This window comes from Salmo salar, chromosome 29 (genome assembly GCF_965601325.2).
Source record: "Salmo salar chromosome 29, fSalSal1, whole genome shotgun sequence".
NCBI classification, from domain to species: Eukaryota; Metazoa; Chordata; class Actinopteri; order Salmoniformes; family Salmonidae; genus Salmo; species Salmo salar.
In genome coordinates, this window is record NC_138319.1 from 30077501 (window position 1) to 30090070 (window position 12570).

At 45.1% G+C, this 12570-nt stretch overlaps 1 protein-coding gene across 1 annotated transcript in view; it reads right to left on the reverse strand.

The window, feature by feature from the left end:
* The window catches only part of LOC106590542 (contactin-associated protein-like 2), a 355426-nt gene extending 345278 nt beyond the window's left edge, over nt 1-10148 (reverse strand). The window contains exon 1 of the mRNA XM_045710796.2: nt 9934-10148. Coding sequence (XP_045566752.2) covers nt 9934-10036 — 103 coding nt within the window. The 5' untranslated portion in view covers nt 10037-10148. The remainder of the gene's footprint in view (nt 1-9933) is intronic.
* Nucleotides 10149-12570: the final 2422 nt, after the last annotated feature.

The window sequence follows — 12570 nt, forward strand, 5'->3', positions numbered from 1 at the left end:
ACAGTCCATACAGCTAAAGGATGAATTTCCCTTATAGACATTCTATATAGTGAAGCTATAACAGTCCATACAGCTAAAGGATGAATTTCCCTTATAGACTAGAAAGAAAAGAACAGACTGATTGGAATAGATTTGTATTTGTCCATTATTCAACAGAAACATGTCTTTTTGCTGACAGCCCCCAACCCCTTGATGTACACACACATAGGCAGTGGGCAGCACAGGGTCAGCCGCAAAGCAGACGATACACAATGACTATCATGTAATATCATTTTCTTACAAGACATACAGTATATCATGTTATATACAATCTTATTACAAGACATACCAAGCTCTCCCTAGCCATATCAGAGATGCTTCTCAAAACCTTCTCAACTCTTCTCCATCCTTCTCAAATCCTTCTCAAATCCTTCTCCATCCTTCTCCATCTTTCTCCATCCTTCTCCATCCTTCTCCATCTTCCTCAAGCCTCAAACCTTCTCAATCCGGACTCAAGCCTTCACAATCCTTCTCAATCTTTCTCAACCCTTCTCAACCCTTCTCAAACCTTCTCAATCCGGACTCTATCCTTCTCAAATTCTTCTCAACCTTCTCAATCCTTCTCAAACTTTCTCAAACCTTCTCCATCCTTCTCATCCTTCTCCATCCTTCTCAAACCTTCTTCATCCTTCTTAATTCTTCTCCATCCTTCTCTATCCTTCTAAATCTGGACTCAATCGATAACACACAATTTAGACGTTCCGTAAGGAATTGACTAAACAACAGAGGAAGTCTGCAGGATGATGCATCGCACACACACACGCATGCACACACTAACACACACACACACACACACACACACACACACACACACACACACACACACACACACACACACACACACACACACACACACACACACACACACACACACACACACACACACACACACACACACACACACACACACACTTGTTTCTAGGAATTTGACCCTCATCATCAATAGGCAGGATTATCCAGTTCCATTAAAAGCGAGATACACTGAGTCTGGGAAGAAGGGAGGAGAGAGATCTCAGCAAGGCATGGGTATGTGTGACAGAAGAGAGTGGAAGAAAGACTGAGGGTCTGAAAGAGGTAAGCGAGAGACAGAGAGAGTGATGGAGAGACAGAGAGGGGTGAGGGAGAGGTGAGTGGAGAGAGAGGTGAAAGAGGTGTGTGTTTGAGAGAGAGATGGGGGAGAGAGAGAGGGAGAGAGAGAGGTGAAAAGAGGAAGCAGCCATTCTTGTCTGAGTGATGGTGTACAGGACCTTGAACAAGGGTTAATGGACTATATCTGTTATTAACACACACACACACACACACACACACACACACACACACACACACACACACACACACACACACACACACACACACACACACACACACACACACACACCAAGCCGTCTGTCCTACTGGAAGAAACAACATGGCCAACAACATGGCCACAGTACTCCCACTAAGACAAATGGTGTTATTACTCCCTGCCTTTGCATTCAATTTGTTTCTTAAGCCGCTTGAATACCTAATTTACCCATTTACAGGGCTAGATGGAGTGAGTTAATCTCCACACTCCTTCCCCTGACTACAGCAGTCCCTTTATCTTCACCCATAGAGCGAGAGGAAATACAGGATGTCTAGAGGACGTAGAAGGAACCTGTAAGTGTGACAGCTAGGAGCATTGTTTTGCCGTGTTCGGTCTTTCACATGATACCATTGGGGAAGCTGTCCAGTTCCCTAGTGCTGAAATCGATGGAGCTTGCGTCATAAGCAAACACGACTAATAGCCCACATTTCATGTGAAATATAGGCTGGGCCTATACATTAAGGAGAATAGTTTTTTAATGAAAATAAATAGCACCATAATCTACAAATGAGGAAATACAGGACCTATAGAGACCTAGTTTGTAAAAGCTGGTGCGTGTGTCACACCCTGATCTGTTTCACCTGTCCTCGTTATTGTCTCCACCCCCTCCAGGTGTCGCTTGTTTTCCCCAGTGTATTTATCCCTGTGTTTCCTGTCTCTCTGTGTCAGTTCGTCTTGTATGTTTCCAAGTCAACCTGCGTTTTTCCCGTTCTCCTGCTTTTTGCATTATTTTTCTTCTTTTTCTAGTCCTCCCGGTTTTGACCGTTGCTTGTTTTAGGACTTTGTACCCGCCTGTCTGACCATTCTGCCTGCCTTGACCACAAGCCTGTCTGCCACTCTGTACCTCCTGGACTCTGATCTGGTTTTGACCTTTTTGCCTGTCCACGACCATTCTCTTGCCTATCCCTTTGGATTAATAAACATTGTAAGACTCCAACCATCTGCCTCCTGTGTCTGCATTTGGGTCTCGCCTTGTGTGTGTGTGTGTGTGTGTGCGTGTGTGTGTGCGTGCGTGCGTGCGTGCGTGTGTGTGTGTGTGTGTGTGTGTGTGTGTGTGTGTGTTTGTCCTAAAGTGCACTGTTCCTGCTAACATCTGCAGCACAAAATGGAAGGAAAGTGAGTGCCCTGGTTGTCTCTGTCTCTATTGGCAGGCCAGCACTAACAAACAGGGCTAAAATGGGTCACATCAAAATGCAGGCTACTCTGATGGGAGATCAACTGCACTACCTACTGACAAGACAGAATGGTGAGTGGTGACTCCAATGTATAGAATGGTGAGGGGTGACTCCAACTGATAGAATGGTGAGGGGTGACTCCAATGTATAGAATGGTGAGGGGTGACTCCATCTGATAGAATGGTGAGGGTTGACTCCAACTGATAGAATGGTGAGTGGTGACTCCAATGTATAGAATGGTGAGTGGTGACTCCAACATATAGAGTGGTGACTCCAATGTTTAGAATGGTGAGTGTGACTCCAACATATGGAATGGTGAGTGGTGACTCCAATGTATAGAATGGTGAGGGGTGACTCCAACTGATAGAATGGTGAGGGGTGACTCCAACTGATAGAATGGTAAGTGGTGACTCCAACTGATAGAATGGTGAGGGGTGACTCCAACTGATAGAATGGTAAGTGGTGACTCCAACTGATAGAATGGTAAGTGGTGACTCCAACTGATAGAATGGTGAGGGGTGACTCCAATGTATAGAATGGTGAGGGGTGACTCCAACTGATAGAATGGTGAGTGGTGACTCCAACGTATAGAATGGTGAGGAGTGACTCCAATGTATAGAATGGTAAGTGGTGACTCCAACTGATAGAATGGTGAGTGGTGACTCCAACGTATAGAATGGTAAGTGGTGACTCCAATGTATAGAATGGTGAGTGGTGACTCCAACTGATAGAATGGTGAGGAGTGACTCCAACGTATAGAATGGTGAGTGGTGACTCCAACTGATAGAATGGTGAGGGGTGACTCCAACTGATAGAATGGTGAGGGGTGACTCCAACTGATAGAATGGTGAGTGGTGACTCCAACGTATAGAATGGTGAGGAGTGACTCCAACGTATAGAATGGTGAGGGGTGACTCCAACGTATAGAATGGTGAGGAGTGACTCCAACGTATAGAATGGTGAGTGGTGACTCCAACGTATGGAATGGTGAGGAGTGACTCCAATGTATAGAATGGTGAGTGGTGACTCCAATGTATAGAATGGTGAGGAGTGACTCCAACTGATAGAATGGTGAGTGGTGACTCCAACGTATAGAATGGTGAGGAGTGACTCCAACTGATAGAATGGTGAGTGGTGACTCCAACGTATAGAATGGTGAGGAGTGACTCCAACGTATAGAATGGTGAGTGGTGACTCCAACGTATAGAATGGTGAGGGGTGACTCCAACGTATAGAATGGTGAGGAGTGACTCCAACGTATAGAATGGTGAGGGGTGAGTCCAACGTATAGGATGGTGAGGGGTGACTCCAACATATAGAATGGTGAGGGGTGACTCCAACATATAGAATGGTGAGGGGTGACTCCAACGTATAGAATGGTGAGGAGTGACTCCAACGTATAGAATGGTGAGTGGTGACTCCAACGTATAGAATGGTGAGGAGTGACTCCAACGTATAGAATGGTGAGTGGTGACTCCAACGTATAGAATGGTGAGGGGTGACTCCAACTGATAGAATGGTGAGGGGTGACTCCAACATATAGAATGGTGAGGAGTGACTCCAACGTATAGAATGGTGAGGAGTGACTCCAACGTATAGAATGGTGAGGGGTGACTCCAACGTATAGAATGGTGAGGAGTGACTCCAACGTATAGAATGGTGAGGGGTGACTCCAACGTATAGAATGGTGAGGAGTGACTCCAACGTATAGAATGGTGAGGGGTGAGGGGTCCACATCTGAACATCAAGTTCCTTTTTTTCTCTCTTTTTAGGGAAATATTATGTAATAGTTTAATATAATGTAATAGTTTAATATAATGTAATAGTTTAATATAATGTAGGTTATGGAATAACATTTTAAGTAATATATTATTTGTTGATGATTTCAAATAATCGTGAATGATGGGATGTCAGTGGTCCCGTTTCTCCCTCCGACTGTCATTCTACAAGTTATTAAACCTCACCCCCCTCTCCTACATGACAAACGCTCTCTCCATCCCTTCCTCCCTCCATCGTTTGTCCATTCCATCCTTCCCTCTGTCTCCTCGAACCGTTTCCAGTCAATGTGTTCTGACTGGTGCTCATTAGGGCTGGGATGATACCAGTATCAGGATACACGTTAGGATCATGGCAAGGAAACAAAACACAAAGCTGATTTAACTTATTTAGGAAAACATCCCTAATGTTGGAAACAAACATCGTTATATTGTCATCCAGAATCACATTTATTTATTTTCCAAGCTATAGCACACAACATTTCACATACAGCAGGTTTTTAAAGGACCAAAGTCTCTGATTTGGTCCTGCCGTACATACCTACATGTACGCTACGGTCCCAGGAGGCCTAATTGTCCCTAGAATTTCTAAGCAAACAGCTGGAGGCAGGGCTTTCTCCTATAGAGATCCATTTTTATGGAATGGTCTGCCTACCCATGTGAGAGACGCAGATTCGGTCTCAACCTTAAGTCTTTACTGAAAACTCATCTCTTCAGTAGGTCAGATGATTGAGTGTAGTCTGGCCCAGGAGTGTGAAGGTGAACGGAAAGGCTCTGGAGCAACGAACCGCCCTTGCTGTCTCTGCCTGGCCGGTTCCCCTCTCTCCACTGGGATTCTCTGCCTCTAAACCCTATTACAGGGGCTGAGTCACTGGCTTACTGATGCTCTTCCATGCTGTCCCTAGGAGGGGTGCGTCACTTGAGAGGGTTGAGTCACTGACGTGGTCTTCTTGTCTGGGTTGGCGCCCCCCCCTTGGGTTGTGCCGTGGCAGAGATCTTTGTGTGCTATACTCGGCCTTGTCTCAGGATGGTAAGTTGGTGGTTGAAGATATCCCTCTAGTGGTGTGAGGCTGTGCTTTGGCAAAGTGGGTGTGGTTATATCCTGCCTGTTTGGCCATGTCCGGGGGTATCAGTGTCCAGGGCCACAGTGTCTGCTGACCCCTCCTGTCTCAGCCTCCAGTATTTATGCTGCAGTAGTTTATGTGTCGGGGGGCTAGGGTCAGTATGTTATATCTGGAGTATTTCTCCAGTCTTATCCGGTGTCCTGTGTGAATTTAAGTATGCTCTCTCTAATTCTTTCTTTCTTTCTTTCTTTCTTTCTTTCTTTCTTTCTTTCTTTCTTTCTTTCTTTCTTTCTCTCTCTCTCGGAGGACCTGAGCCCTAGGACCATGCCTCAGGACTACCTGGCATGATAACTCCTTGCTGTCCCCAGTCCATGCTGCTGCTCCAGTTTCAACTGTTCTGCCTGCGGCTATGGAACCCTGACCTGTTCACCCGACGTGCTACCTGTCCCAGACCTGCTGTTTTCAACTCTCTAGAGACAGCAGGAGCGGTAGAGATACTCTCAATGATCGGCTATGAATAGCCAACTGACATTTACTCTTGAGGTGCTGACTTGTTGCACCCTCGACAACTACTGTGATTATTATTATTTGATTATGCTGGTCATTTATGAACATTTGCACATCTTGGCCATGTTCTGTTACAATCTCCACCCGGCACAGCCAGAAGAAGACTGGTCACCCTTCATAGCCTGGTTCCTCTCTAGGTTTCTTCCTAGGTTTTGGCCTTTCTAGGGAGTTTTTCCTAGCCACTGTGCTTCTACACCTGCATTGCTTGCTGTTTGGGGTTTTAGGCTCGGTTTCTGTACAGCACTTTGAGATATCAGCTGATGTAAGAAGGGCTATATAAATACATTTGATTTGATTAGATTTTTCATGTTACATTTTTTTGCCATCCAAAAAATATCGCAATACTAGTTTCGTCCCGGACATGGTGCTAATAAGGACACATTAACTAGAATAACTTTAGACCCTGCTCCCTATCTCTCCCTCTCTCTCTCTCTCTCTCTCTCACACACACACACACACACACACACGTGTATGCCGTGGTAGTTGGACATTGTTAAAAGAATTATCCTGCATGGGTTGTCACTGTGCATTTACCCAACCAGGGATTGGTTGATTCCCTTGACAAAGCATAGATTGCATCATCTTGGTATGCATGTCCCTATATGAAACACTGAACAGGGATATCCCAAACTGAATCTCTATTAATCAGTGTTATTATGGGAAAACAACGTTTCAACATTACATTCAGATGAATATGGAGTTATATTCTACTCCTGTAGTACAAGGGACAGAGACTACTGTAAGGGTTGTATGAAAGCTAGCCCCAGTCAGTTTAAGGTTCTATCCTAGTCTTGTATTGTACCAGGGCCAGAGGGTTGTATGAAAGCTAGCCCCAGTCAGTTTATTAAGGTTCTATCGTAGTCTTGTATTGTACCAGGGCCAGAGGGTTGTATGAAAGCTAGCCCCAGTCAGTTTATTAAGGTTCTATCCTAGTCTTGTATTGTACCAGGGCCAGAGGGTTGTATGAAAGCTAGCCCCAGTCAGTTTATTAAGGTTCTATCCTAGTCTTGTATTGTACCAGGGCCAGAGGGTTGTATGAAAGCTAGCCCCAGTCAGTTTAAGGTTCTATCCTAGTCTTGTATTGTACCAGGGCCAGAGGGTTGTATGAAAGCTAGCCCCAGTCAGTTTAAGGTTATATCCTAGTCTTGTATTGTACCAGGGCCAGAGGGTTGTATGAAAGCTAGCCCCAGTCAGTTTAAGGTTCTATCCTAGTCTTGTATTGTACCAGGGCCAGAGGGTTGTATGAAAGCTAGCCCCAGTCAGTTTAAGGTTCTATCCTAGTCTTGTATTGTACCAGGGCCAGAGGGTTGTATGAAAGCTAGCCCCATGCAGAGTCTGGCTGGTCTGTGGATCTGATCCTGTTATCTGCTCCAACACCTAATCCCTGGAGAGAATCACACACACACACACGCAAGCACACACACACACACACACCACACACACACACACACACACACACACACACACACACACACACACACACACACACACACACACACACACACACACAGTTTTTCCCTAGAGAGAATCCTGGTAGAATGGAGTTTTTATCAAACACTAGTAATCAGGTAGAGAGGAAAAATAAGGTAGAAAATAGAAAAGGGTGAGGGGGCAGGGGAGGGGGCAGGGAGGGGGGAGGGGGGTAGGGAGGGGGCAGGGGAAAGGAGAGGAGGGGGCAGGGGGCAGGGGAGGGGAGGGGGGAGCTAGAATGAGGGAGAGCAAAAATGAAAGAGGGGAGCTATAGAATGGAGAGAGAGTGAATAGATAGAGGGAGATAGAGGGAATGAGGATGGAGAGAGAGCGTGGGAGATAGAGGGAATGGGGATGGAGAGAGAGAGCGTGGGAGATAGAGGGAATGGGGATGGAGAGAGAGCGTGGGAGATAGAGGGAATGGGGATGGAGAGAGAGCGTGGGAGATAGAGGGAATGGGGATGGAGAGAGAGCGTGGGAGATAGAGGGAATGGGGATGGAGAGAGAGCGTGGGAGATAGAGGGAATGGGGATGGAGAGAGAGAGAAAGAAAATGAAGGGTGGATCAGTGGTGAGTGGGAGAGAGATAGAATGAAGGAGAGAGAAGAGGAAGGGAGTGGTAGAGAGAAAAAAAAGAGAGGATAGAAGGGAGAAAGAAGAATCACAGAGAGAAAGAGAAAGGGACAGAGTAATTTCCAGAGAGTGAGAGTGAGTGAGTGAGTGAGAAAAAGAAAGAGAGAGAGAGAGAAAGGGAGAGATTGGAAAGAATGAACAAAAAAGCAGAGCAAACTAGAATGCTATTTGGCCCAAAACAGAGAGTACACAGTGGCATAATACCTGACCACTGTGACTGAACCAAAGTTATGGAAAGCTTTGACTATGTACAGACTCAGTGAGCATAGCCTTGCTATTGAGAAAGGCCGCCGTAGGCAGACCTGGCTCTCAAGAGAAGACAGGCTATGTGCACACTGCCCACACAATGAGGTGGAAACTGAGCTGCACTTCTTAACCTCCTGCAAAATGTATGACCATATTAGAGACACATATTTCCCTCAGATTACACAGACCCACAAAGAATTAGAAAACAAACCAAATTTTGATAAACTCCCATATCTACTGGGTGAAATACCAGTGTGCCATCACAGCAGAAAGATGTGTGACCTGTTGCCACAAGAAAAGGGCAACCAGTGAAGAACAAACACCATTGTAAATACAACCTATATTTATGTTTATTTATTTTCCCATTTGTACTTTAACCGTTTGCACATCCTTACAACACTGTATATATACATAATATGACATTTGTAATGTGTTTATTCTGTTGAAACTTTTGTGAGTGTAAAGTTTACAGTTCATTTGTATTGTTTATTTCACTTTTCTTTATTATCTAGTGCACTTGCTTTGGCAAAGTAAACATATGTTTCCCATGCCAATAAAGCCCCTTGAATTGAATTTAACTGAATTGAGAGAGAGAGAGAGAGAGAGAGAGAGAGAGAGAGAGAGAGAGAGAGAGAGAGAGAGAGAGAGAGAGAGGGAGAGAGAGAGAGAGAGAGAGAGAGAGAGAGAGAGAGAGAGAGGGAGAGAGAGAGAGAAATGGCAGTGCAATGAATTAACAGCTAACAGTCTGGTTTCCCTGTTTCTGAGTATGATTAATCTACCGACCACACACATGCACAAACACACAGCTGCATAGATGCAGTAATAATAAGATATTATAAATAAAACCCAGGAGGGTAGTTAACTGTAACAGCTTGCAGGACCAACATTAATATTTAATATGCTTACAGTAGTGATGAGATTTGGTAGTTTCCTGATCCACAGGGTTGACCAAAACCTCTACGGTTTTGTAACAGGGTTACTACTCCTGGAGAGAGCTGTACATGGGTGTGCTATGGTCCTGTGGACCATATAGAATCGGGTATGTTACTTAGAGCGGCTGGAACCAACCGACATAACTCTAAACAAGCTACGGACAGACATACACTATATCTCCAAATTAATCTTGGCTGTCTGCAATGATAAACACAGAGCTTTAGCTAGATAGAATACACCGCACGCACGTTGACAACATCAACAACAAAAAATGAAAGTGGCAACCAATCAAAGCATGAAGTTCCACCACCACTAGCATGTTTTTCTCATAGGCTACCTTTTCCGGATAGGTGAGTATCCCTTAACGGAGCCTTGACAACAACACCAGACCCGTTATAATAACATATAAGACAATGTACCTTCAAGGGAATAAGAGGGAAATTGTACGGAGCGTCCTAGCTGCTGCGTCGCATAAATATATGTACCCACTAAACACGCACGACAAAATACAGTCAGTTGACAATGAACCCATCTACAAAATAGCCAACATGTTCATAATGGCACCAAACATCATTTCCGTGCGTCAGTGGTCGGTTCTCATGCCCTGTCTTCCACAGTTCCCTGCCCCGAGATGCCCCCGTGAGCCACCACCAGCTCAAATGACGATGAAACAAACCGGTAACTTACGTGCTGAAGGGAGAGCACCGTGCAAGCTGCTAAAACTGTTCAAAATCCACAGCATTGATGTTAACGGGAATGTTAAAACCAGCCCGGGACTTCGCCGGTGCATCTTAGCGTTGATAAAAGACTGAAAACGGAATAAATGAAAGTGTCGGAGAAATATATCCGTTCAGTGCGAGACACGGCTTTCCTGCCGCTCGAGAGCTACAGACTGGCGACGAGGAGACTATGCCGCGCGAATATCTCTATCTCTTCTTCCCACCCTCTCCCTCCCTCCCTCCCTCCCTCTCTCCTCCCTCCCTCTCTTCTTCCAACCCACCCTCCCTCCCTCTCTCTCTCTCTCTCTCTCTTCTTCCCACCCACCCTCCCTCTCTCTCTCTCTCTCTCTCTCTCTTCTTCCCACCCTCTCCCTCCCTCTCTTCCTCCCACCCACCCTCCCTCTCTCTCTCTCTTCTTCCCACCCACCCTCCCTCTCTCTCGCTCTCTCTCTCCCTCTCTCTCCCTCCCTCTCTCTTCTTCCCACCCTCCCTCTCTCTCGCTCTCTCTCTCCCTCTCTCTCGCCCCCTCTCTCTTCTTCCCACCCACCCTCCCTCTCTCTCTCTCTCTCTCCCTCCCTCTCTTCTTCCCACCCTCCCTCTCTCTCTCTCCCTCTCTCTTCTTCCCACCCACCCTCCCTCTCGCTCTCTCTCTCCCTCTCTCTCGCTCCCTATCTCTTCTTCCCACCCTCCCTCTCTCTCGCTCTCTCTCCCTCCCTCCCTCACTTCTTCCCACCCTCCCTCTCTCTCTCGCTCCCTCCCTCTCTTCTTCCCACCCACCCTCACTCTCTCTCTCCCTCTCTCCCTCTCTCTCTCTCTGTCTGTCTGTCTGTCTGTCTGTCTGTCTGTCTGTCTGTCTGTCTGTCTGTCTGTCTGTCTGTCTGTCTGTCTGTCTGTCTGTCTGTCTGTCTGTCTGTCTCTTACTCTCACTCTCACTCGCTCGCTCTGTCTCTCTATCTCTCTCACACTCATTCAATATTATAGACTACCAACAAACCATAGCTATTTGTGCCTGCGGTTCCCAACTTTAACGACGTCACCAACAGCAGCACTCGGTGATAGTAAGAGACGGTTCATTACCAGATCAATACATTTTTATGGTAGGCAGTACTCAGTGCAGTGTGAACTAACTAGTGAGACTGATGACTTCTCTAAAAGAAGCTTTGTTTCGTTCAGAGGTCGCTACCCAGTGCTGAATGCTACTGAAGTTGCTCTCAATTCAATTCAATTCAAAGGGCTTTATTGGCATGGGAAACATATATTTACATTGTCAAAGCAAGTGATATAGATAATAAACAAAAGTGAAATAAACAATAAAAAATGAACAGTAAACATTACATTATGTCTATATACCGTGTTGTAACAATGTGCAAATAGTTAAACTACAAAAGGGAAAATAAATAAATATGGTTTGTATTAACAGTGGTGTTTGTTCTTCACTGGTGGCCCTTTTCTTGTGACAACAGGTCACACATCTTGCTGCTGTGATGGCACACTGTGGTATTTCACCCAGTAGATATGGGAGTTTATCAAAATTTGATTTGTTTTCAAATTCTCTCTCTCCAACACTCTTTTGCCTTCCACCTCTTTCTGCAGACCATAAACCACAGGTATGACAAAACAGTTATTTTACTGCTCTAATTACATTGGTAACCAGTTTATAATAGCAATAAGACACCTCTGGGGTTTGTGATATATGGGCAATATACTACGGCTAAGGGCGGTATCCAGGCACTCTGCGTTGCGTCGTTCGTAAGAACAGCCCTTAGCAGTGGTATATTGGCCATATAACACAGCCGGGAGGTGCCTTATTGCTTAATTAAAGCCTCCACATTGCAGATAGGCCTATCATAGGCTAGCCCTGTGTTTCCCAAACTGTGGGGCGGGTGAGTGGTTGGCAGGGGATAACTTTTTAAAGGAACTGAGTCCAACTTACTCTTGAAAGTTGTAATAGTAGAATGCATGAAGTAGAATTTCTAAGTTGGGTAGTGCATCATCAGTTTTCCTGTTGTCATGTCAGTCATTGCAGACCTTAGAGAGCTATTTATAACAGATCAACTAGCCCGTGACAGCTAATGTTTTTTAGCTAGATCTTTTAGCCCATAGATTTTGTTGTTATGTTTGAGTCACTCAAATTATCTTTAAAACTGCAACATGTCTCACGTTCGTCGTAGGACGGAGACCAAAGTGCATTGTGGGTATCGTTCCACATCTTATATTTTAATGTGAAACTTTGCAAAACAAACAATAAACTATAAACAAAACACAAACTGTGACGACAGAGGTGCAACATGCACTAACTAAAAATAATCTCCCACAAACACAGGTGGGAAAAACAACTACTTAAATATGATCCCCAATTAAAGACAATGATGACCAGCTGCCTCTAATTGGGGATCATACAAAAATCCCAACATAGAAAAAAGAAACTAGAACCAAAACAACATAGAACTAAATAAAGTAGATAAACCCCCCAGTCACGCCCTGACCTACTCCACCATAGAAAATAAGAGCTCTCTGTGGTCAGGACGTGACAACATGTTCTCTGCACCCCATGACAAAATGTGTAGAATAGCAGGAAATTAGCTTAAAAAAATTCCAAAATAGT